The sequence below is a fragment of the Dermacentor andersoni genome, chromosome 1 (genome assembly GCF_023375885.2).
Source record: "Dermacentor andersoni chromosome 1, qqDerAnde1_hic_scaffold, whole genome shotgun sequence".
In the NCBI taxonomy this organism is placed as follows: Eukaryota; Metazoa; Arthropoda; class Arachnida; order Ixodida; family Ixodidae; genus Dermacentor; species Dermacentor andersoni.
Window position 1 is genome coordinate 115395136 of NC_092814.1, and position 26831 is coordinate 115421966.

The following is a 26831-nucleotide window of genomic DNA, read 5'->3' on the forward strand; positions in this document are numbered from 1 at the left end:
GAGCAGTCTCTGCAATGCTCTGCAAGGAAACTCCCTTCCTTGTTGCGCAGATTACGACAATGTTCCATTGCACGCTCACTGAAACATCGACCTGTTTGTCCGATATAGCTGCGACCACAGCTTAGGGGTATTTGGTAGACTACACGTGTCCTGCATTCAGTGAACTTCTTCTGATGCTGGATTGGACAAGCCGGGCGTTTCTCTCCGTTCATTGCACAAAGCTTAGACAGCTTGCAAGGCGCCGAGAAAACAACCTGAACGTTATGCCTACTTGCCACTTTCTTAATGTTGTGCGATACCTTATGAAGGTACGGAATAACCGCAACAGAACTGCGTGAAACTGGCTCCCTGATAAGAGGCGGGTGCTTTAGTTTTTGGAGCATCGTTTCGCAAACAGCTGAAATCAGACATGGCGGGAAGCCTGCCTGTTGTAGTCGTTGCACTTGAGTGCTAAAGCTACTTGACACCAAATGGATGCAAGACTTAGTTAAAGCCGTTTGCAGAGAATTTGTAGCAATTGCACGCTTTACAATCTTGGAATGGGCGCTCTCAAACGGAAGCAGGCCTTTCAAAGAACGCGGATTGTACATCCAACAAAGGCCTTCCTTTGGAAACACTAGCCTGATATCCAAGAACTGGAGTTGACCGCAGCTCGGAACTTCCTTGGTAAACCTGAGACCCTGACTGTGGTTCGAGAAGATAGTCATGGTTCTCTCAACGGTAGAAACTAATTCGTGCTCAGGGACGTCTTTCAATATGACCAAGAAATCATCAACATATCTGTAAATGGACACTACATGAGGATCGCATAGATTATTGCTGATGTGAGTTCCTACAACAGATAGGAAGATATCGCAAAGGACAGGAGCTACAGAAGAACCGATGCATATCCCTTTCTTCTGCACATAAAACTTGCCTTCAAACAAAATGGCGGTTGAGTTCAGGTAGAACTCTAATAAGGAAATGAAATTGTCCACGCTTACACCTGCCGCATTCTGGAAGCGGACTTCACCATTAGATTGGATCTTGTCCCTGACCGCCGCTAAGAGACCTTGGTGAGGGACCGAATAGAAGAGATCTTCAATGTCTATGGAGAACGCATTGTATTGACGAGGCGGCAATACAATGCGTACGACTGGCAGCCGGTGTAACGCTGCTTCACGACAGCGCCCGACCTCACGCCTCCCATCAAACACAGGAATTTTGACGAAATTTGGGTGGACTGTCATACCCCACCCACCACGCAGTCCAGACCTCGCGCCTAGGGATTATCACTTGTTCCCCAGTTTGAGTGGCCACGTTTGAGTGGACACGTTTGAGTGGCCAATGCTTCCGGAGCGACGATGAAGTCAAAGAAGGCTGAAACGCTTCCTCAACGGGTTGGCGGCGGAGTTCTACGACATTGGGATACAGAAATTGGAGCACCATCTACAAAAATGCGTAGAAAAAGATGGCGATTATGTAGAAAAATATAGCAAAGTTTCATGTTTCCAATGATGTAAATTTCTATGAGAATAAACAATGTTGTGTATTTCCAAAATTCATGGGAACCTTATTTCTGGATCAACCCCCGTACAAGGGTGGTAGTAAGTTACCGAACCGGTGTCCTCGCTGAACACGCTGCGTTTATATATGTTGAAAATTACTGGAAGGTTATGCGTAATGTGTAGACGAAGTTTAAAGTGTTTGGTCTAATTACGGCATTAGCAATAAGTTATGCATGCAAGGGTTCCGAAGCGTTGCAGTTGTGTTTTACGAACGACGTGCAATTTAGTGCGCTACCCTTGGAGAACTATCAACGCTACCGAGATCATATTCAGCGAAAGCGGGGGTGGGGGGGGGGGGTAGGGTGGGGGGGGGTGGAGAGTTTATGGCCAAGATTCTCGCGAAGTAAAATATGTGCGGTGCGTTCGCTCAATCTTAGGTTTAGTTGGGCGTCTGCAACCACCCACGTACACAGTGCACGAGGTCGTGCATACTTATAGCGAAGTGCGCGCATGAGGACACAAAAGTTGAGAAGAGGATTGCTGACTTGTACGCGCAGGAGCCGGTAGTGTGCCACTCAGCGCTGCCATATGCCAGCTTCTGAAACTGTGTAGGCAATATCAGCCGCCACGAAGCCAAAGCCAGAGCCATATCTTCGGCAAGAGCGACAGCGAAAAATTCGCTCTCGTGGATACGCGAGAACGTCCCGCAATACCCACAAGCCCGTAGAGGATGCTATACGCCTCTTTTATCGTGTTCCTGTGATCGGTGGGGTCACTCGACTTCCCAGCACCAGCTGTAGCTGCTCGGGGTGCTCTACAAGAATTTGTTCCATAATGTACCGACAAGGCCAGCTGACCTTTTACAGCGAAGCTGTATATGGCTAGCCAATCCGTCCGTCCGTTGGTCGCCTGTGCGCCGATAACTCCTTCGGCGCAACCCCATACGCATGCGAAAAAAAAAAAAGAAAGAAAGAGTGGCGCGCGATTGGCTGCGCCAGTAGTGACCTCGTTGCTCTCCGTCGCAGCCGAGCGCGTGCGCATCAGTTTCTCTCCGGGTCAGAAATGGGTAAGCCTCGCGTCATACGTACTCCTGAGGAGGAGGCAGCTTTTGATCAGCAGCGCCGTGAGCAGAACCGGGAACGAGCTAGTCTACGCCATGCCGATGCTACAGCCCGGGCACAAGAACAGGCTCGTGCAGCCGAGCGCAAAAAGCAACTGCGTACCGAGTATCCGGCAGCCTACCAATCGGTCGTTTAATAAACCGTCGGGATTAACCCAGGGATGAACACCGGGGCCGCACGTTTCAGTTTCGCTGGTTAAACATCTGTACGGAGTGAGTGGCCAGTGGTTTTTGTTTCTTTCGGACAGCTGTGAGCTTTCGGTGTTAGAAAGCAATAGGGAGACAACGAATAATTTGCAGATGCAGGGAATGGAGAGTGAAATCAATTGATCGCGCTTTGCTTTAGCACTCTTATTTAGCGTTAGAAGAATATAGTTATAGAGGCTAGAAGGCTGTAGTCTCTATATTATAGTTGTGGAAAGCTGGGGACGTTGCGGAAACCTTTCTCCTTCGTGTCTTTTCTGTACAGCACATTGTCCTGTCTGTTTCACTCGTCCCGTCGTCTGCACTGTTTCGCCATGACGAACGTAAAGGAAATATTGCCCGGCTCAGAACTACGTCACCCTAACTGCGCTACACATCATGATGTTTCTTATGCTTATCATTGTAGTTGTTTATTATGTTTAATATGCCTGAGCTGTGCAAGCATACTTATGTAATCTTTACTAATATACAATCTACGTCATATTATCTAGCTTAAATGTATGGTACCATATCGTTTACAGTTCATATCACCGACATTGTATGTCGTATAGGGTGGTGAGGCTTGTCAAGCTATTGTTGAGACTGCTTTTTTTCTGCCAACCTGTTTCTTTTGTAAAAATTCTGAAAAATAAACTGTTTGACATAGTTTTTCGGAGCCTAATCTCACTCGTGTAACTTAAAAGGACAAACAAACAATTTTTGCACCAACAATATTTTTCTTTCCTTCTTTCCCTTTCTTTTTTAAAAAATTTTTTGCAATGGAGAGTTTACCGCTCAGAATGTAGAATCCTGTAGTGGTAGCGTGGAATATGCCGTATAACATTTTTTTATCAGAATTGTGATATCTGCAGTGCGATCGTGTTCATGAAATCGTACGCTGAAAACTTGTTGGATAAAAGTGATGAGTGAACGCGATAGCGATTGCACGCCGGCGTTCGTGGGAAGCAGACGGCAAGTACGGCGTGTGCTGTGAGTAGTAGTAGTAAACTTTATTCTGTGCGAGATAGGGTTTGGGGAGGAGGGGAGTGGGAGGGCCCGTCCTCATCTTCATCAGGCGGCGGCCGGGCCTTGCACTTTGGCGGCGTCTTCAGCCAGCTGGACGACCCGGTGTTTGAGGTCCGGGTATGAGCTCAGCAGTGCAGTCTCCCACTGCTCTAGGGTGGTAATGGGACGGGGTTGTAATGAGCTGAAAATAATATTTTCTTCATCAAGTCGATGCTCATGCGTTTCATATGTTTTTTAACCTGTTTAATAATTGCTACAATAATACCTAATATATTTCGTGGTTTCCTGTCCACCTGCTCTGGTCATATGCAAGTCAAGGTGCTCGTTCGATAGTTTTCGAAAGCGAAAAGCAAAAACTTAGTGCGCTTCCACTCTGTGAAGAAGGAAGACCAGCGAAGTTGTGTATGTGGGCCCCTTGATGGCGAACTGCTCCTCCACCACGGGTCGGCCCAGCATTTCACTATCTTCGGGATCGGCCCCCGTATGGGAAGGGCTTAGCGCTTGCTTCATGTTTGCCGTGGGTCGGCCCGGCATTACCTCGGGATTTTTTTCCACACGCGAACACGATAGTTGGGAAAGTAGCGCTTAACAGCTTCGCTGTAAAACGCTTTTACACCGATGTACACAGTTGAGCGTGTTTCCGTCAGACCATAGAACTCGAGGTACTCACTTGCAAGCTCGTGCGCGTGCAAAAGCACTAATGTGCGGCACCATGCCAATGACAGACACCACTGCTCGACACCGGTACGGTCCCTTAAAATATTCCAAATACCGTAACACGGTTAGGGGCTGCCGATTCACTCGTTGTGGCGAAGCCAGCGCCGTTTCTTAGCATGAACGTTTTTTAGCTAGTAATGCACATTAAAAAGTAAAATGTAATTTCTACTTGAATCGCGAACAACAGGCTCGATTATATCTCTATAAACCATGGTCTTTTCATTTCCACCAACATCACATGACACGCTCTGGTCCCTTTAAGGCAGCGCGCTTAAAGGGACTGACAATCAATTGTTATGGTAGCCATTTCTTAGTGCAATTGAAACCTTATCGGTCAGAGTATCGAATCATGCAGTGATATCACGCGGAAAGCGCTGTGGATTGGATTGGATTGGAGCCAACTTTATTTATGCCTGCAGTTGGGCGCTCGCGCGCCCCGACGAGGGCCTACGTCATCCTCGAAGTTGCCGTTACTCGGCGCGGGTCTCCGCTCACCGTTGCCGGCTCGCTGGGTCCGTGCCTTTCGAGCGCCTCGAGGACCTGCTGGACGGCTCAGAGCTGATCGTCTCGGTCGTAGCTCTTCGCGGCTGCCTCGAGCCGCGGTGGGAGCGTTCTTGATTTTGCTTCTTCTGGATATTTAACGCAGTCCCACAAGATGTGCGTGTAGTCTGCGGTCTCCCTCCGGCAGACTCTGCACATATCTGTCGGATATGTCTCGGGGTACATGCGATTCATCAGTCTTGGGCTCGGTAGCGATCCGGTCTGGAGCTGTCTCAGTACTACCGCCTCCGCTCTACTCAGTCTCGGCTGCGGGTGCGAAGGCCTACCGCCTGCGAGCCAGGCGGTAGGCCTTCGTGATTTCACTGTAATCCGTCATGCGGTCCTTGGTTCCGAACCACGTCGGACGGTCTGTCGCCGGGGCGCGGTTAGTTAGCACTCGCGCCGCTGCGTGTGCCGTCTCATTATGGTTCTCATTGCGTTTCGACGTGTCGCCCGCGTGCGCCGGGAACCACTGGAGTCGTACTTTGCGTTCTTCTAGTTTGACCGCTCGCAGTACGCGCTCAGCCTCCCTGAAGGTTTGGCCTTTGGCGAAGTTTCGCACCGCCTGTGTTGAGTCACTCAGCACCGTGTGGCAGTCTGCGTCGGGGATGGCCAGGGCGATGGCTACCTCCTCCGCTTGTTCCGCTCCGGCGCTTCTCACGCTCGTCGCCGTCCTCGTGGCGCTGGTTGACGCCTCTATGACGACCGCTGCGAAGGCGTTCCGTTGCTATTCGGCCGCGTCCACGTACCGCGCGTGTTCGCCGTTGGCATGCTGGTCGATGAGAGCCTTGGCCCTCACCGCTCTTCTTCGCTTGTTGAACTCGGGATTCATGTTCTTCGGTATGGGGTCGATTCTGGTCTGGCGTCGGACCTCTTCGGGGACGGGGAACTTCATCTCCACCTCGTTCGAGCGTCTAATTTCCAGTTCGTCCAGTATCTTCCTTCCGGCTTTGGTCATGGACAGCCGCTCCAGTTCAGAGGTCCGTTGCGCTTCGGCTATTTCTTCGAGCGTATATTGTATATACCGAGTTGTAACAAGCGAGTGGTGCTCGTGGACTCGAACAGGCCCAGCGCCGTCTTGTACGCTCTTCTGATGAGCACGTTGATTTTGTTTCGTTCGTGTTGCAGCCATATGTGGTAGGCTGCAACGTACGCGACGTGGCTGATGACGAAGGATTGGACGAGCCTAATTAGGCTCTCCTCTCTCATGCCAGCCTTTCGGGAAGTGAATCGTTTGAGGAGTCGAATTGCGTTGGCTGTTTTTGACTTGAGACGGGTGATGGTTTCGCCGTTTCTTCCGTGCTTTTCGATGACCATGCTTAGGATCCTAATTTTGCCGACCTCGGGGATCACGTTGCCGGATTTGGTGACGATTCTGATTTTTTCGTTTTCGCGTTGTCTGGTCTTGCCTCTGCTGTTTTTGGTAGGTGGAAGTATGAGAAGCTCCGATTTGCTCGGCGAACATCTCAGTCCGGTGCCTTCCAGCTGGTCTTCTATTGCGTCGACGGCGGCTTGCAGCGCGCCCTCGATGTGGGCGTTGCTGCCGCCGGTCACCCATAGCGTGATATCGTCCGCGTAGATGGTGTGCCTGACGTCTTCGATGTGCCCGAGCGTTTCGGCCACTCCGATCATTACCAGGTTGAACAGCATCGGCGAAATGACCGATCCCTGCGGTGTGCCGGTGCTCCCAAGCTTCTTCTCTTGCGTCTGTAGGTCGCCTGCTCGTAGCTCGACGGTTCTGTCCGTGAGGAAGTCCTTGATGTAGTTGTAGGATCTTTCGCCCGTGTTGAGCTTGGAGACTTGGGACAGAATCGCTGAGTGTTTCACCTTATCGAAGGCGCTCTGCAGGTCGAGCCTTAGGATTGCTTTGTTGTCTCGGGCGCTGCCGCAATCATCGATGATTAGGTATTTGAGCTGCAGCATCGCGTCCTGCGTGCTGAGGTGCTGTCTGAAGCCGATCAAAGTGGCCGGCTACAGCCCTTCTCCTTCCAGGTAGTCTTCCCACCTGTTGAGCAGGACATGCTCCAGCACCTTGCCCACGTAGGACGTGAGCGAGATGGGCCGGAGGTTAACCGTGTCCGGTGGCTTCCCCGGCTTGGGGATCAGGATGGTCTTGGCTGTCTTCCATAGCTTTGGCAGCGCGCCCGCTCTCCAGCACTTGTAGTATTTTGCGAGGTTTTCAATCGAGCCGTCATCGAGGTTCTTGAGCGCCTTGTTCGTGATGAGGTCCGGGCCTGCTGCCGACCGGCTGTTGAGGTCGTGCAGGGCTGCGCGTACCTCCTCGACGTCGATGTCACGATCGAGCTTCGTGTTAGGCAGGCCGCTATACGGCGCGTGTTGTTCGGTGGGTGTAGTCGGAAGGTATTTCTCGTTAATGCGCCTGGTGACTTCATCGACGCCGTGTGCTGAGACCGCCCGATGTATGAGCCTAGCCAGTCTGTCCCTTTGGTGCGACTTGGTCTTAGTTTCGTCGAGCAGGTGCCGCAGCAGGTTCCAGGTCTTCCCGCTGTGCATCTGCCTGTCTGCCGCGTTGCAGATCTCGTTCCATTGTTGCGTACCGAGAGCGCGGCAGTGATCCTCGATCGTTCGGTTCAGCACCGCCACCTTCTTTCTCAGTCTGCGGTTAAGCCGTTGTTTCTTCCAGCGATTGAGTATCGACTGTTTGGCTTCAATGAGATGCGCAAGCCGGCTGTCTACTTTGTCGATCTCCGCGCCCGTTTCAATTTCTTTGGTCGCGTCGCGTACGCTCTTGGTGATTTCGGCCGTCCACGAGTCGATGTCTTCGATCTCGTCGTCACCGTCGCTCTTCTGGCTTCTGGCGTCTCGAAAGGCATCCCAGTCTATCCATCTGTGTGTTTTGATGCTGGTGTCGTTGTGTTCCGGTATGCCGATTTCCACGATGGTGTGGTCGCTGCCTAAGTCGGTCCCCGTGTTTCTCCAGGTGATCGCACCCCGGATGCCGTTCTTGACTAACGTGAGGTGCGGAGTGGTGTCCCGGGACACGGAGTTGCCAATTCTCGTCGGATGTGTCGGGTCCGTGATGAGGGTGAAGTCGAGTTCTGTGGCGTCTTGGTACAGGTCGCGTCCCTTTGCTGTGTACTTGTTGTAGCCCCCAGGCAGGGCTCATCGCGTTGAAGTTTCCGCACACGATCAGCATGTTGCGGCCCGCTGCGGTGCTGGCTCTGTGCAGTAATGTCTTGAATCTCTGATTTCTCTGCGATGGGTTGCTGTAAACGTTGAGCAGAAATATGCTTCCTTTTCTCTTCTTGCCCGGGATGATTTCGGTGAGTGTGTGCTCGATCTTGATATTGCGTTGCAGCTCGTGTTCGACGAACGTGAGTCCCTTCCTGACCAGGGTGCACAGGCCTCTGCCGTCGGGCGGTCTCTTGTGCACTCTGTATCTGGGGAGGGACGGTGCGTCGGTTAGCGTTTCTTGTAGTAGTATAACGTCTGGCTTGCGCGCGGCATGTACGATGTGCTGTTGGATGACTGCCTTCTTCCTTCCGAAGCCGCGACAGTTCCACTGCCACGCGGTTACACCTGCTGCTGCTGGTGTTGCGTTGGCGGCCATGATTGCGTTGGCGTGTACGGGGCTCCCTGGTTGGGTGGATGTTGCGCGAAGAGGGGCGCAAACGTCGGGTGGCTTACCATCGGCTGTAGGGTCCTTTCGATGTAGGCGAATCTGTTCGTGTTCTCGGCTTGGTAGGTCTCCATTGTTTGTTTCAATGCTGTCACTGCTGCGATGTTCGTCGTGATTAGCTGTTCGAGTTTGCTGAATGTCGCTTCGAATTTCGTTTCGAGGCTGTCGATGCGATCGTTTTCTGTCTGCGTGCGCGTGGCCTCGATGGCTCGCTTCTTCGGTGCCGGTTCCTCTATGGCTTTCTCCTGGATGTTCGTTGTCGTTTCCTCGGTCTTGCTTGTGCTTGGCGTGGGTCTCTGTAGAGGCTCGTTGTTGCATAGCAGCACCTGACGGACCTCGGTGATCTCTTTTGTGAGGTTGTTGATGGTCGCTCGCAACGCCGCGTTTTCTTGTCTTAGGATCTCATTTGCCTCCCGCACCTTGTTCATATCTTCTTTCTTCGTGGTTTCGGTGATTTTCTGCACGTTCCTTATATTGTTTCCTTTCGCTGCGTCGACCCAGCTCACTCGCTCACGTGATGGTGACGTTTTCCTGCTGAGGCTTCTCTTGCAGCAGCTGCTGTCTCTGGATTTGGGCGCGAGGTTTTCCGATGGGGTCCTTGACTTTCGCGCATCTGGCGGCTTGTCGAGTGGCGGGAAATCGCTCTCCGACAGCAGTTGGCGTTCGGCCTGTCGGCGCTCCCATTGTCGCTTGCGCACTACGTAAAAGATATTGTATGTCGCCTTGCACGTTCGGTCTCCGGTCGGGTGTTCGTCTCCGCACAACTTACATTTTGGGGTACAGCGATGATCTTCTGTAGGGTTCGCGAGTCCGCAGGCCAGACACGTCATGATTGTGGGGGTCGGGAACACGTCCTTGCGGTGTCCTACTCGGCCGCACTGCTGGCAGACGTCGATCTGTTTCCTGTAGAGGCGGCACGGTATCAGGATGACTCCGTATCGGACGAAGTTCGGTACCTTGGGTCGCTGGAACACCACAATCGCAGTGGTCGTACTTCCAATCCTTTTTGCGGCCACTGCTAGCGGGTTCCTTTCGTTGACGATGTTTCTATCTAGCTCGTCGGCGCTCGCGTCGATGGGGATGCCTCTGATGACGCCCTTTACGGCGTCATGAGGTGCCGTGCGATATGCGCTGACCTCGTAGGGTTTGCCTTGAATAGATATTTCCTGGATTTTAGCGTACCTTGCCGCGTTGTCTTCGTTCGGTGTACTGACGACCATGATGTTCTGTTGCGTGTTGGGGCAGATGGTGTCCGCGGCGCTTTCCTCGCTCGTGATCTTGGCTGCAGCGAGTATGGCCGCAGCGACGGTGGTGGTGCCGGTCTTGACGATGCCCAGTCCCCCTCTGGGTCTGACAACTATCTTGCTTTCTTCTAGTGGCATGGCTGGTATGCGTGCTGCCTTGATGGCCGAGGCTCTGACTTTCTAGTAGAATTTCGACCTCGTGCTTGTTTGACTCCCGCCGGGTCCGTCGGGCTTGCCGCTGGCGGGGGTCCGCTGGCGCAGTCTCGACATGCGTTCCCCCGCGAGCGTCCATCCGGCGTCGCTGTGGCATTCCTCGGGTGATATCTCTTTTCCTTGAACTTGAACGCACATGTGGTTGTCCACGATCATTGTTGTTTGAGAGGGCGCCTCCACCTCGGAGCTGACGAGCGGCAGCCGCCGGGTTGTACGGCAGGCCGCTCTCGGTGCGACGGTGTTGGGCCTAGTGTCCGCGGAACACGCCTGAGCCTAGCAATCCTTCGCACGGCGGCAGTAGAAGTAGTCACGAAATCTGACAAAGAAAAACGCACCTCTGGGGTCAGCTGGTATTGGTCGATGCCGCTCGCCTTCACGGACACGGTTCGAGGTAATTAGCACTGAGTAATTGGCTAGCAATCACGCAGCCGATCTCTGACTAGGGACGAGCGCTTCGTCTTCGTTCGCTGTGGAACATTTTTTATCAGAATTTTTCATCTGCAGTGAGAATCTAGTCGTTCACTGGAAGCATGCTGGAAACAGTGACAGGTGAGCGCGATAGCAATTATACGGCGGCATTGGTGGGAGGCAGACGACATGCGCGGTCGTAGCTGTGAGAAAGTATTATTTGGTTATCAAACCGACGTTCCTGCGATTCATAATTTCTGAGGTGTTAAATTATCTTTACAGTAATAGCTACGTGCTTTCGCGGTTTCCTGTCCAACAGCTTTTGTCATTAACAAGTCAATGATGTTCTTTAGCGAAGCCAAGTTAAGATCTCTAAAGTGAAATGTCGCTTTTACACGCTTTTACCCGTACAGCACGTTACCGTTGCAACTTGTGCGTCTTTGATTTCCGAGGCATATCGTATCTGAAAGACCTGAGCTAGCTGGAACAAAGGATTTTAGCTCGCATGCGTGCTCGAAATTTCGCGCGCGTACAATATCAACCATGTGCGCCGCCGTGCACTGAGGGACGCAAGTGCCACTCGTTAGCGTGAACTTTTTACAGCGAAGCTGTATATGGCTAGCCTATTCTTCCGTCCGTCCGTCCGTCTGTCACCTGTACGCCTAAATCTCCTCAGGCGCAATCCCATGCGTATGCGCGAAGAAAAAAGAGAGAAAGAGAGGCACGCGATTGGCTGCGCCAGTAGTGACGTCGTTGCTCTCGGTTGCAGCCGGGCACGCACGCAGCAGTTTCTCTCCGGCTCCGAAACGGGTAGGCCACACGTCATAAGTAATCCTGAGGAGCAGGCAGCTTTCGATCAGCAACGTCACGAGCCGAAGCGGGAACGATCTTATCTACGCCGTGCCGATGCTGCAGCCTGGGCACAAGAACAGGCTCAGCTTACGATTAGTAACGCCGCGAGCAGATCCGGGAACGAGCTCATCTACGCCGTTCCGATGCTGCAGCCTGGGGACAAGAACAGGCTCGTGCAGCCGAGCGCAAGCAGCAACTGCGTGCCGAGGATCCGGCAGCCTAACAAGCCGTCGTTTAAAGAATAATCGGGATTAACGCAGTCATTCACATCGGGGCCGCATGTTTCAGCTTTGCTGATTAACCATCTGTACGGAGTGCTTGGGCGGTCATTTTTTTTCTGGATGCATCAATGATGTTGCTTCGCTTCTTCTATATGATGTAAGGTGTTACGGCGACAGCGAAGCGAAGCCTGCGTGCATCACATCATCTATCCTAGACATCACATCATCTATCCTAGCTCGCATTACTGGGAACAAACTGGTATTAGAAAGAGTACTGTTCTGTAAAATTTCAAATTCCACGAAAGTGGATTTTTACTTCATAATACGCATAAAATAATACGCTAAAGCCTGATAAATACGAACTCCAATTTTAAGTAATAAGTATGCTGTACTTAATAACAGCCGACTTGCGTACAGTAATCTCACATACTACATCCGGAGTACCAAGGCTCTACCGCCAGTTCGCGCCACTTACTGGATCTTGAGACGGTCTTTGCTAACCTAAAATCATAATCCCTATTTAAATCGCGAAAAGCGGGCTTGATTCTATTACTATAGATCATGGTCATTTAATTTCCATCAACGTCTCACAACACATTCTAGCCATTTGTCAGTCCCTTTACGAAAACCTTGGGCTGACATAAAACACAGGCACAAGACACAGGCGGTGAAACTACGTTCATTCTATCGCAAAAACGGTAAATGCAACAAACTATAAGGGGGGGGGGGGCTGCAACATCATTTGAGACCAACGCGTTAGTGGGCGATGATAGTTTTTCTACATCTATTTGAACGATATCGTTTTCTACTTTCGCTAATACACGCCTCGTTTCAACGCTTCAGCTTGATCGTTTTTACCTAACAGAAATCATCATCATCATCATCATCATCATCATCATCATCATCATCATCAGCCTGGTTATGCCCACTGCAGGGCAAAGGCCTCTCCCATACTTCTCCAACTACCCCGGTCATGTACTAATTGTGGCCATGTTGTCCCTGCAAACTTCTTAATCTCATCCGCCCACCTAACTTTCTGCCGCCCTCTACTACGCTTTCCTTCCCTTGGAATCCATTCCGTAACTCTTGATGACCATCGGTTATCTTCCCTCCTCATTACGTGTCCTGCCCATGCCCATTTCCTTTTCTTGATTTCAACTAAGATATCATTAACTCGCGTTTGTTCCCTCACCCAATCTGCTCTTTCCTTATCCCTTAACGTTACACCCAACATTCTTCTTTCCATAGCTCGTTGCGTCGTCCTTAATTTAAGTAGAACCCTTTTCGTAAGCCTCCAGGTTTCTGCCCCGTACATGAGTACTGGTAAGACATAGCTGTTACGAACTTTTTTCTTGAGGGATAATGGCAACCTGCTGTTCATGACAGAAACATGGAACGAGAAAAGGTCCTATTCACCGGCACCCGGTAAAATGTTCCAAGCCGATCGTCCGAGAAATTAACAAGAGCCTGAAAGCCTCTGATAATAAACTTGTCCCTGTCTGTATGTACTTGTAACCTGTTTCGGAGACACCACACACTTTATTCACTACTAATTCAACAGGCTTCACCTTCACTTGCGCGTCACATTGGGCAACTGGCGGAACTGAAAAAAAAACTTGTGAGTAGGCGCGGACTTCCGTCACTGTTCGTGCCACGCGGCTGTTAAGTACATCCACACGAAAGACAGCAAAGACGTGAAAGGATTCCCGTCAGTACACTGAAGCTCCCCACCGGATGTTACGTCACCCGAACGTGAAAAACCTCTTGTAACCTCGTGCAGTCTGACAGACATGCACAAAATATGACCAGCAGAATGCGCTTACACTTCACCTTTGTCTGTTGCAGGTCTCCAGCACATACCAATTCAAGCGGGTGAACCGTTCGGTCTTGACCTCAAGTACACCCTGCTTCCTCAGCATCTGAAAAGACTCGGCTACGAGACTCACCTCATTGGAAAGGTCAGCAAGCGACCAGTTCTCAGCTGAATACAAAGCTAAGCAACTGATTAGACGTATAACATATACCATATACACTCGCTCGAAATCCGCGCTAGAAAGCACCACGAAAAGAGGACGCAGGACACATTGAGGGCACAAGGCAAGTCGGCAGACGAGCGCGCGCACGCACGCACGCACAAAATACAGAAAGAAAGGAAGAAAGAAAGAGAGAAAGAAAGAAAAACAAGGACATAGGAGAATGGCTGGATGAATGGGGCTCTATTCCGAATAAAATAAGTGGGGTTGAAAACCGAGCTAAATTTTTTAAAACCTGACGCATGACCGTGATAATATAGCACAAGGGCAGGACACAGAAAAGAGCACACAGGGGGTAGAGGTTTACGTTTGAACTCCCTGTACTCGTCTTCTTTTATATCGGAGTCACGTGCTGGTAACTTTATCCGAGCACGTTGCTGCATTTTATCGTTAAAAACGCTCTCTCTAGGTTCAACACCTTCGTCTCGCAGCTGACTGCATCACAGGTGACGTCACAGAATGGTGCGTTTTTGTACATTAGAAACGACAGTGCCTCACAGTTGAACTTTCCCTGATTTTGGTGCAGTCAGAGAGGGAGAGAGAGTGACGAAAAAAAAAAAACGCAGGGACGTTAACTACATATGAATATCCGGTTTGCTACCCTGCATTGGAGAAGAGGAAAAGGGGGACAAAAAGCATAGTCAAGTAAATGAAGAGGAGAGAGCTCGAGAAACTCGCTTGGGCCTTTCCATCACATGACATGTGAACAACGCCCTCTGGAGATGCCTGGGTGTCGCCACATTAGCTCCTCGAAAAAGCATTGCAGATACTGCAGCGCTTACTTTCCGACTAACGTGCGAGTCCAGAGGGGACGAGGATAGAAGCGAGAGATGGGATCGGCGACCTCAACGACGTTTCGGTAGGGCGGGGCCACAATGCCCTCTGACGCGCCCTGGGGGACGCCTAAAATGCCTTCTGAAGCTCACTGGGGACGCAACAATGCCCTCTGGACGCCGTAATTAGGTGTGACCCTCTGAAAAGCACTGCAGCAGTTACTGCGCTTGCCTCCGTGCTCACGCGCAACAGCAACGACAGTCCAGGGAGGAGGTAGGGAGAATGTTAGGGACGGAGTAGAGAGAGAGGAGGCAGGGGATGGGTACAACCGGATCCTGTTTACAACCGTTCTTGATGCAGTCAATAAATGGGTGATTAACGTTACCCCTCTGCGCGCGTGGCAGTTCATCTGATATGACACGGGAGAAAGAAAATGGGTCGATCAGAAAGCATATTGCTCATTTGGGCTCTTTTCTGTAAAGAAATGAGTGAATGAATGACACGTCTCTGTGTTATGTGTACGACGTGTACAAACACTAATGGTGCAGTCAAGGTAACAATTAACATCACCTCACGTCTGTCGTGCGCCTTCAACATCACCGCCAAATACCATCAATGAACGCAAACAGCGCAGATAGCTTCGCTTACATCAATTCCCACAGTGCGTGGGATCTGCATATTATTTGTCTTTCTACGTTTTTTTTCTTGCTGTTGTTTTTAAGCCGCCATAAGACATTCTAAGTGACCCATGTACTTTATTGTTACAAAGTTGTAAAATATTTACATGGAGAGTTTATCACATTTTTCTTCAAAGAACGTTATGCCAACGCTTTCTCTTTCAAATTTTTTTTTGGTCAGCGCTTGGAGTTATAGTCTAACACCACTTGCAGCAGTGCACAGTTTTGACACACTGAAATTTTGAGGAGAGATGATACCAATTAACAAAAACGTCGGGAATCGCTTAGTACTGTATTAAATAAATTGTTTCCAGTGCCGGTTAGATGTGGTGCTCGGTTTATTCCGTTACGATGCAGGGATCCTGGTTATTTTATAAATGAGCAACCTGAAAAAAATAAACACCAAGAAATATAAGAATTAAGAACGAACCTCAGCTGCATACTTCCTTTGGAAACAAGTGTTTCGAAGACCCCACAGCCATTTTGTTATGTTAATGCGGCAATAAGCACCGGTTTAACACAACCGTCAGCTCCGCGTGCCTTGGCTGTCATTCGATGTCGCCTTTAACTCTTGCAAAGTACCATACAGCATAGCAAACCAAAATGGATGAAATCCAAAGCTTTCTTGCGTTTAGTTAGTTTTTATTTCCTGCTTTTTTTTTCGTTTGTCGATGTAATTCTTAAGGTCAACCGCATTTCGACTTATTGACCCCACACCACAGTGGCACCTGGGCAGTTACCGCTACGAGTACACGCCCACAAGAAGGGGCTTCGACACTTTCTACGGATTTTACTACGGACACCAAGACTACTACACCCACATGCTCCATCATTCCCAGGTATTTATAAGCCTCAACTGAAGGGCTCCTAGTAGCGTGAAATGTGCTAGCGCTAGCGAACAGTATGTAAGGCGCTGCCACGATCAGTTATTATGCTGAAAACCTTCGCTATGATCAAGTAATGGTCCCAGTCACAGCAATAGCTTTACACTGCAGTGGAAAATCTTATTATTCCGTTTCGCCACGGGCTTGCTTAATCATACTATTGGTATTTTCCCTCTCTGTAGTTGACTGTCCTATTTTTTGTCTCTCTCTGTTTCTGCTTGTGCAAGTCTGGCTGCCCCTATCGACTTCTGCCTGCGTCTTTCAAAATCTTGGGCCTCATTTACACAGCCGTCAAACTTTCCGTCGCGTCCCCGTCGCGGCACCGGTTTTCGTCTGGGGAGCGGGTTTCTAGGTCGTTTGCTTGTGAAAAGCGGGTCGCCCGCGGCGTAGAGCGGTACTCTACGTTTTCATCGCCTGCACGGTGACGGAGCCCCGTCCCTACAAAATGGACCAATCAGAAATTAAGACGCCGCGGCTAAATAAAGCCATTCTACAAAGCTGAAGCTGGCAACAGCAGCAGCTGCTGCTTTGTTTGCATCTGTGTTTCCACGTGTGGGACATCGAATACTGAGCTGTTCGTTTCGGTGGCTATGAAATGGGCGACATGGACAACGCCGATATCGATATTTTGCTAATAATGTACTACTAAACAATTTATATTTATTTTAAGCAGACATTACACCAACATAAAATTATTTACCAGTTCCATTGCGTAATGTAGGTTATGTTTCTCTGGGTTTAGGCGACCATGGGACCGGTGTGTCAACACTGTGCACAACTGTGCTGCTGTCGACGTCACCACTGCCATCGCCTATTCGTACACTGCTCCATTTCGCCTGCTGTACATTTTCTTTTTTTTTGAGATGACGATGACGTGACGGAACGTTTGACGGCTGTGTGAATGAGGCCTTATACTAGGCACGTGACCAACGTAACTTGTTACAAAATTTTAATGTATGCATATGCTACGTAGTTCGATAGCACCAAGGTAACGCAGGGTGTTAGATACGGGACCGTTTCCTGAGCCTACTTCGAGTTTCCCAGACCACATCGAATCGCACCACAGCTAATTAAGGAGCGCAGAAACACGGATACCACATTCCTGAGGCACGGCACGTGCAAACAAGTTGGCGGACCCCACTTCGTGTGCAGCCGGTGGAGCTATTCACTGCTTGACTCTTCCCGAAAGTGAAGCGAGAGCCTGGCACTGTGGCGGGTAAAGTGGGTCCCGAAGCAAGACGGCTGTAATGCGCCGTGACAACCTGGCGGCGTCGCCCCCATCCATGTATTGTGACGGCGCATTGCAAGTCAGCAAGGCAAGACCGCAGGAAGAAGAAAGCCCTCGGACAAACACACGAGCAGCGACTCTCTTCGCCGGGTGTGACTCCATCGCACGGGCGCCTACCATTGGCCGAAAATGGCGTCACCTGAGCGGGCTCTCCCATTGGCCGAACGTGACGTGTCTTCGAGACACCGAAGGGCTTAAAAGACGTAGACCGATAGCATTCCTAGAGCATTCCTTGATTCATCTCTTTCGAGCTTCTTGCCACGGGCCGCAGCGTCCGAGTTGCTGCCGGCCCGTAATGACTCTACGACTGTTAATTGACTCTCACTGTAAATAATGTTAATAAACCTCCCAAGTTTTCATCCCGACGTCCTCCTCAACTCCTACAAGGGAGGTTTGCCGTCGCTTGGGGCAAGTGAGACGATTTTTCTTTCCTTTCGCCTAGTGACATAATTAGTTATTATTAGTGAATCAACTTCTCTAATATTATATTCAGACAAAAAATGTAAATGAGAAAATTGTAGACCATCCTGGAAAATTCTCGATCCAGCTTTCTGTTGCTAAATACGTGGGACATAAAAGTTTTTCTTCCGAACCTGAAATAAAGCCCGCGAAACAAGAAAAAGTGCCGCACGACACATTTTTCGTGTTTAGCGGGCTTACATATTATCACAGCGGAGAAGTTGATTCAATAATCCTAACTAATTATGTGATTAGGTGAAACAAAAAAAATTGCCTGACTTGATCCAAGCGACAGCAAACAATATGACCGGTTCTGTCCAGTTACGTAGGACTTGCATATATATATATATATATATATATATATATATATATATATATATATATATATATATATATATATATATATATATATATATTATTTCGGCACGAGTTACATGGGACACATGGTATATATTTAATGCGCTTAGAATTTTCCTTGCTCACACGACCCGTTTTTTGGTCAATAGCCCAGAGTGAGTATACACCCCAGTTTTTGATATCGTAATTATCTAACCATCATGTGGTTGATATTGAGGCCGTTGCATGCATGCCTTGTCGTCTTCTCCGCCTTGTGGATAAATTTTTTCACACTGTTCCTTTTACGATACAAGTGCATCGACTAGCCCCCTTGTCAAGTTTCAGGTTTATTTCAGTGCGACACTGACGTGGACGCAGTCAAAAAGCAACAAAGGCTTGATGAGGTCTTCACCCACCTATTACATGGCAAGCAGGATTTCTATACCGGAATAAAGCAATGCATGAAGTAGCTTTATCTTTTTGCAGCGGTGTTATACAACAGTTGTAATTATCTGCAAAAGAAAATATGGTGAGTGGCAAGGTATGACAGTCTTATTTGTCGCTTCTTGTGTACAAAACCTCGATGCAGATACAGCTTGGACAAACAGTGCTCTATCACAGCAACCATTCTATGCTCTTAGTCCCAACTGGCATTCCCGCTGAAAAGCGCTACTACGAATTTTGAAGAGTATACATGAGATTGGGTGATATTTTGTGACTAGAACTTGCGTATCCTCGCGAGTGTTGCCCCGTTGCTTCCATCTTTACTAGCTAAGCTGCTAGAGACTGCATTTTCTGCAAAGTGTAACCAACCGCAGTTTAGGCTGGTTAACCCCCTTGCATTTCCTATATTCTCTTTCTCTAAAAAACAAAACACAAACATATACGTTAACACACATCTCATGGTTCGCTTACTACGGCAGAAGCATCATGGTGCAATCCGTTTCGAAAACGTCCCTCGTCGGATTACGCCTGGTGTTTGCACTGTTTCTGTTCAAGTACCTGAAACTTAAGGAAAGGTTAAAACAACGTTTTCAGGATGGAAGAGAGATCTCGGGTTTGGACCTCTGGAACGGCACGCAGCCCGCAGAGGACGCCATGGGAGTGTACAGCACCGAGCTGTTCACCGAGAAAGCAGTACGCCTCATCGAGAGCTTGGACAAGTCCAAGGTAATCAGTGCCGCACGGACTTTCAATTGTCAAAGCTAAATCTACGACCATTCGACGTCGCGTGATAATGTTGAGCCATGAGTTCACGACAAAGCGCCGCGGTGTCGCCTTTCTTTGGTCCCCGTTGTTGCGCCTGCTCTGTTTTATTTTCGTAACGTTCCAGCAGAACTAGTTACCCTGAAAAGAGAAGTTATTTCGCCTCTGTCAGTTGGACATTCAAACAAAATGTGTTGTACGATTTCCAACGCACCGTAGTTACAGTTCTGACTGATGGTCAGTCCGAGACGGCAGAGATGAATACGGCGTTGAGACGAAGCCGATGATACATTGTCTCAACGGAGCTAATAGTGATTTTAAGATGGGGTCATTTGAACGGAGAAAGCGATGTTGATGAAGCAGTATAGACTCCATAGGCAATTTCTTTCCGCGTGGGTGTATTTCTTTGTCATTGCTGATGCATCGGATTTTTCGAAGTATATAATGTATAAATTATGTCTGAAATGTCTTAAACGTAGCCGCTTCCTTGTTCATTGACACCCGCGCTCTCTTAGTTCTTTGCTCTCCCCTGGCAGCCTCAGTTCCTGTATTTGAGCCACCAGGCGGCCCATTGCGGAAACTATGATGATCAACTTCAGTCGCCTAAAAAGAATGTGGACAAGTTTCCTTACATCGGTGAAAAGAACCGAACTATCTACGCAGGTAAGCGCTGGCCATTGCACGACAATTTTGATAACGCTTTTAATATTTAAATACATTTCATGTGAATGCACCATTCTGTAAAGAGCAGTTTTTAAAAACTCATGCTGCACGAACTTCGCGTACTGTTAGTTAATGCGCTTAATTTGAAGGCGGCACGACAGGCGGCTTGTGAAATTTTGGTGTCTGCCTTTGCTGCGAAACCGCACCGTTCAAAAGAGGCATCGTTCTCGACTTTAAATTTGGCGCTTTCATGATATCTATAAAAACTGAAATCCTAAATCATAATGCTTTATGTGGACGCTTAGAGCAGTAGGTGCGCCAGCTTTTCCAGCCTTTGAGGGTGAAACCAGACGTTAGCCGGCCTACTTAGCCAGCTTGTATGACGTAGCATATGGAAGTGTATTTGAAGGCGGAACGATAAAAACTGCCGTTGTTATACTGAATCCTCACCCTCTGGACAGGCACGTACCCAAGCGGGGGCCTGGGGGGGCCCGGGCCCCCCGCCCCCCCGAAATTAAGGCGCATACCCCCCTCCCCCCTCCCCGCCCCACGGCACCACTTCTCACACACATTCCTAAAGCGCTGCCAAATCATTGTTGAAACTTGACAGCTATTCGGCAGTCAACATTATGCTGCCTTTTTCACTCCTTTTGGATGGCGGTAGTTATCGGCATCTCCTGGGGTGTGAAGGCCAGTTTCCTCACCGATTCGCTGCCAACGCGATTAACTCGAGATGCAAAAGTTGTCGCCGTCTTTTCAAAGGTCCCGCGCATCGCTGTTGCTTTGTTAGTTCAACCTTCTTTGTTTAGACTGATTCAGGGAGCAGGAAAGTGATTCGGTTCATGGTCAGCTGGTCTCTATGCACGTGGAACGAGTTGCGGACAGAGAAAACGCCAATTAAGCTTAACTTTTCCTTTTGCTTCATTATTTCCTAGAGTAACGGCTCGCCGCGACGCTGACAGATTCTCGGAACCATATACCCCCGATATGGGTTAGATAAAATGGCAAATAAAATAATGTGAAACAGCGTCCATCATCAAACCCTGCAATAACCGTTAAAAAACCCATAAGCAACATGAATGTCATCCGTTACCTCGTCTGGTTTTTGCCTAATTGTAGAGCACTTCTGGTGCAAGATTGCCAACTGGAAACAACAGTCGCAAGGAGTTGAGAAATTAAGCGATATACTATGGAATTCATCGCCGGCAACCGAGGCAACAGCCAAACAGGAAAAAAAAGCAAAAATTAATAAATTTAACCGTTGTTTATGAAAACATTTATAGATCAACATCTTTTGATTTAAAAAGGAAGTAGAAGAAACGCCGCCGGAAGTGGAGAACAATTCCGTGTGTTTGGAATGACGCTTCTACAGTTATCAGTCGAACCTCCTGACGTAGCCACTTCTCTGCTGTGCTTATGTAATTGTCTTTCTAAGCTTTCGCGGTGGGCATAGTATGTCTAGAATCGCAGTGTCCCGCGCCCTACGCGGTTGTGCGGGAACGGCGGCCACGCATCGTTACGTAACTTCCGAAATAACAATACGAGTCGGTTGCGGCACTTAACTCGGTAGAGCATAAACGAGGGATCCAAAAGAACTGTGATGGTTCCGCAAATATATATTTCTCTATAATTCTTCCAGAGCTAAGTGAAAAAACGCTACTATAGTCGGATACAAATTAAGTCTGCAGTGAAGCCCCGCCCACGTCCTCATAACCGCCAGCCACTGTTCCTCCCGGGAGGCTGCAAATAATTCGTACTTCAAACTTTTCCTATTACCCAAATAAGGCGGTAACCACAAAAATAAAATTATTAGCGCCTAATTTTATACCTTTTGCCTCGCCTATTATAGTGGAATGGCCAAAGCCTAATTCTTTATTGAACTGACATAACATGCTTGCTTTGCTGCAACTATTTGTTGTCAAGTTTCACTTCAAGTTGGCAGTGAAGTTTCATGAGTAAAACGGGTTCAGCACTGAAATGAACTGCCCTCTCAGACTTTTGAAAAGTGAAATGCTTAGACTTCATACACTTTGTCTATGTCTGTTGCACACCTCATTGCTTCCGCCGATGAAAAGACTCTTCAAGAACATCAGACGCTCCGGAGGTATCAAGTACGACGCCATTTTGAAAAGGCCGCATGACGACGATTTTGTTTGCTTCTGTGATTGGCTCGGGAAGTAACACAACTCCGCGCGGTTTGTGTGCCTTGGTTGCCAACTGCTATTTTTTTTAAGTTGTATTCTGCTAATATTTAGGTTACACGTTGGCTTCTTTACTTGTTCTTGACAGTGTTCTTCCTGCGCTTTTTTCCTGCGTAAGTCCATTTGACGTAGTTACTTGTTTGCCAAGTAAAGGAGAGGTGTATCGAACAGGTGTACCTGTAAAATGCACCTTATTTCTTTTCTATTTTGTGGGTTTACGAGTTTTTATGGTGAATGGCGGAAGTTATTCACATGTGTACTGGTAAAGTCCCCCCCCCCCTCATTCGCTTAGAAGTTACCTTGGGTTGCCCCCCCCCCCCCCCCCCCACCTCTCCGAAAAAAAATCCTGGGTACATGCCTGCCTCTGGACCTAACGTATGGAACGTCGTGTAAGTGTACTTTCCGAGCGAATGGATGATCCCGTTAATCCAGGAATGGTCGACTCACTTGACGAGGCCGTCGGAAGTGTGATGCGAGCGCTGGGCGAAGCCGGCATGCTGCAGGACAGCGTGATCGTCTTCAGTTCGGACAACGGCGGCGTGCCCTGGGGCTACATGGCATCCCGTGGCATCAACTGGCCGCTACGCGGGGCTAAGTCCACACCGTGGGAGGGTGGATCCAGAGCGGCCGCTTTCCTGTGGTCGCCGCTGCTCGACAAGAGTCGCCGGGTCTCTCAGCAACTCATGCACATCACTGACTGGCTGCCCACGTTCTATGCGCTCGCCGGTGGGTGACACTTGCAGATTTTTAATGCAAAGCATTTTTGTCCGTGCCAACTTAATTTTTAACATGTATCTGGCCGTTCTCGTCTGCCGATCTTAGTGATAGCGGAGTTTGAAGAAAGCAGCTTGAATAGTCATCGTACATGACTTCTGCCTGAATGCAATTAAAATCTTTGTGCCTCGAAAGAAAGTGCGTAGAACTGCATAATTAACGATTGCATCATTGCGCCTCTTGAGAAGCTGCTTGGCATCAATGATTGTGCTGATCTTGCTCCGTGCACTCACGGTCTTGCATCGGGCACAGTTGCTGACAGAACGTGCTGAAGGCGAACGTTTATTACACACACACACACACACACACACACACACACACACACACACACACACACACACACACACACACACACACACACACACACACACACACACACACACACACACACACACACACACACACACACACACACACACACACACGCACACACGCACGCACGCACGCACGCACGCACACGCACACACGCACGCACGAACGCATATATATAATGCCACTGTATTTCTTGGTATGTCCGCAGGCTGTCTGGTAGAAGACCAATAAAATGGGGCAGTTTCCACTCGACAGTGATCGAGTGCGCACTACTAGTTCGTCGTGTTCCTCTTCCACACTTCACCGTGCCGGCGTCGATATTCTCCAGTAGAATCACTCCCCGCACAGGAAGGAACCATCCTGGCGACCTAGGGAAAAGACAGCATCCGCGAGTCGTAGCATGGTTTAAACCGTGCTTCATTAACTATTTCGCGCCCTCGGCAGCGGTGATCAGAAAACGTCTCAAGCGGCTCGATGACACAGTTCACGGGTGATGTTTGCTGCGGTACGCGGTAGGGGCCGTGGTAGTTTGATAGAAACTTAGTGGATTACACGAGGAGCCATCGACGGCCGTCGGCGAGGTCATTCCGTCGATGCAACATATCTTCGCGGATGGCAAATTGTTGTGCTTGACGACGAACGGTGCGTGAGAGAGACTCAGGTGAGCGGTGAGACAGGGAGTTCAACAGTGAAGAGATCCAGGGATCTTTACGCTGCTTGGCCGGCATGTTGTTGAAGGTAAGAGCTGACAAACCGAAGATGGAAGTTAGCGAGCAAACAGGGTCAGAAGGCAGCGGAGAACGGGATAGCGCATCGGCATCTGAATGTTTGCATCCAGAGCGATAAATAACACATATGTCATACTCTTGAAGGCGTAAAGTCCAATGAGCGAAGCGGCCAGTGGGGTCATTCAAGGACGATGACCAGCATAAGGCATGGTTAGCATGGTGGTCAGTGTAAACATCAAACTCATGGCCATAAAGGTAAGTATGAAATTTGCCGATTGCCCAAACAAACGCCAAACGTCCTTTTTCCGTCACAGAATAGTTGGACCCCGCCTTCATTAGGGTACAGCTGGCATATGCGACAACGTACTCGTCAAAGCAGTCTTTGCATTGGCGAGGATGGTTCCAAGTCCGACACCGCTAGCATCTGTGTGAATCTCAGTAGGTGCATTGGGATCAAAGCGTCGCAGTACTGCAGGGGACGTGAGGAGCCGGCGGAGCCTCGTAAATGAGTCGTCACATTCAGAATTCCAAGCCGAGAGGTCAGACGGGCCAGTAAGTGCCTGCGTCAGGGGGCCGATGATCGAGCCGAAATCACGGATGAAACGCCGGCAATAAGAAGACAAATCGATGAAGCTCCATATCCTGCCAAATAGGCTTCGTTGCTGAGTACCCAAAGCCCACAACTGTAAAGGCACTGCGGAGCTTCATCGGTTTGTCTTCCTATATCCGGCATTTTATCCGTAATTTCGCCACGATCATTGCCCCCTTGACTCAGCTTCATTGGCTCTTACCTTTATATGGCCATGCTTAACAAAATTGAGCCCCTAGGTTGCCCTTCATATTATTATCCATGTCCTGCGCCAACCGACTCCTACTAGCACCCGCGAATTTCCTAATTTCATCGCCCCACCTAGTCTTCTGCCGTCCTCTACTGTGCTTCCCTTCTCTTGGTACCCATTCTGTAATGCTAATGGTCCAACGGTTATCTAACCGGCTCATTACATGACCTGCCCAGCTGCATTTTTTCTTTCTTGATGTCATTTAGAATATCGTCTATACCCGTTTGCTCACTGATCCAAACCGCTCTCTTTCTGTCTCTTAACATTATGCCTAGCAATCTTCGGTCCATCGCTCTTTGCGCGGTCCTTAGCTTGTTCTCAAGCTTCTTTAATTCTCAGTCTCCAAGTCTCTGCCCCATATGTCAGCACTGGTAAAATGCACTGATTGTACACGTTTCTTTTTAATGAGAATGGTAAGCTTCTAGTCAGGATCTGACAATGTCTGCCGAATGCGCTTCAACCCATTTTTATTCTTCTGTAAATTTCTTTCTCATGATCAGGGTCCCCTGTGAGTAATTGACCTAGGTAAACGTACTCTTTCACAGACTGTAGAGGCTGACTGGCGATCCTGAACTCTTGTTCCCTTGCCCGGCTATTCATGATTATCTATGTCTTCTGCATAATAATCTTCAACTCCACTCTTACACTCTCTTTGTTAAGGTCCTCAATCATTTGTTGTAACTCGTCTGCATTGTTGCTGAATAGAACAATGTCATCGGCAAACCGAAGGTTGCTGAGATATTCGCCGTCGATCTTTACTCCTCTGCCTTCCCAGTTTAATAGCTTGAATGCTTCTCCCAAGCACGCAGTGAATAGCATTGCAGAGATCGTGTCTCCTTGTTTGATCCCTTTCCTTATAGGTATCTTCCTACTTTTCTTGTGGATAATTAAGGTAGCTGTGGAATCTCTGTACACACTCTCCAAGATATTTACGTAAGCGTCCTGTACTCCTTGATTACGTAATGCCTCTATGACTGCTGGTATCTCTACTGAATCAATGGCTTTTCGTAATCTATAAAAGCCATATTGAGAGGCTGATTGTACTCTGCTGATTTCTCGATTACCTGATTGATGACTGGATGTGTTTCGTTGTAGAGTATCCCTTCCTGAAACCATGTCCTTTTGGTTGACTAAAGTCCAGTGTTGCCGTTATTCTATTAGAGATTATCTTGGTGAATATTTTATTTAATACTGGAAGTAAGCTAATGGACCTATAATTTTTCAATTCTTTGACGTCTCCATTTTTGTAAATTAGTATAAAGTTGCCATTCTTCCAGTTCTCTGGGACCCTTGAAGTCGATAGACAGTTCGTATAAAGGGCCGATTTGATTAAATCGACTGGTAGTCCATCTTCTCCTGCCGTTTTTTACCGTTTAATGTCTTGCAAGGCCCTTTTAACTTCATCGCTAGTTATAGAAGGAGCCGCAGTAACCTGTTCGTTAGTACTTCGACTGGAGATATCGTGGCAGCTTTGGGTACTGTGCAGGTCAATATAGATTTCTTCCAGTGCTTTTACAATATCTTCCAGATTGCTGATGATATTACCCTGCTTATCTTTCAGAGCGTACATCTTGGTTTGTACGATGCCAAGTTTCCTTCTCATTTATTTCAGGCTGCGTCCATATTTTACTGCTTCCTCAGTCTTTTACACGTTATAATTTCGAATATCCCTTATTTTCTTCTTGTTAATTAGTTTTAACAGTTCCGCGAATTCTATCTGATTTGTTGAGTTGGACACTTTCATTCTTTGTCGTTTCTTTACTAGGTACTTTGTTACTTGGAAGGGCTTACCTACTGGTTGCATTGGTGCCTTAGCTCCCATTTCAATTGCTGCTTCTGAAATCAGCCTAGTTGTAGTTTCATTTATTACCTCTATATTATCTTCATCTTCCTGTTCTAAAGCTGCATATTTGTTGGCGAGCAGCAGCCTGAATTGGTCTGTTGGTCTGCTTTTACTCTTTCTGCGTCTAGGTTGGCCTGTTTGCTGTATGTGTATATGCAATTGT

At 48.7% G+C, this 26831-nt stretch overlaps 1 protein-coding gene across 1 annotated transcript in view; it reads left to right on the forward strand.

Annotated features, from left to right (window-relative positions):
- LOC126543885 (arylsulfatase B-like) overlaps positions 1-26831 on the forward strand; it is a 46740-nt gene that overhangs the window by 7929 nt on the left and 11980 nt on the right. The window contains exons 5-9 of the mRNA XM_072287777.1: positions 13497-13609; positions 15858-15974; positions 19141-19272; positions 19845-19971; positions 22605-22898. Coding sequence (XP_072143878.1) covers positions 13497-13609; positions 15858-15974; positions 19141-19272; positions 19845-19971; positions 22605-22898 — 783 coding nt within the window. The remainder of the gene's footprint in view (positions 1-13496; positions 13610-15857; positions 15975-19140; positions 19273-19844; positions 19972-22604; positions 22899-26831) is intronic.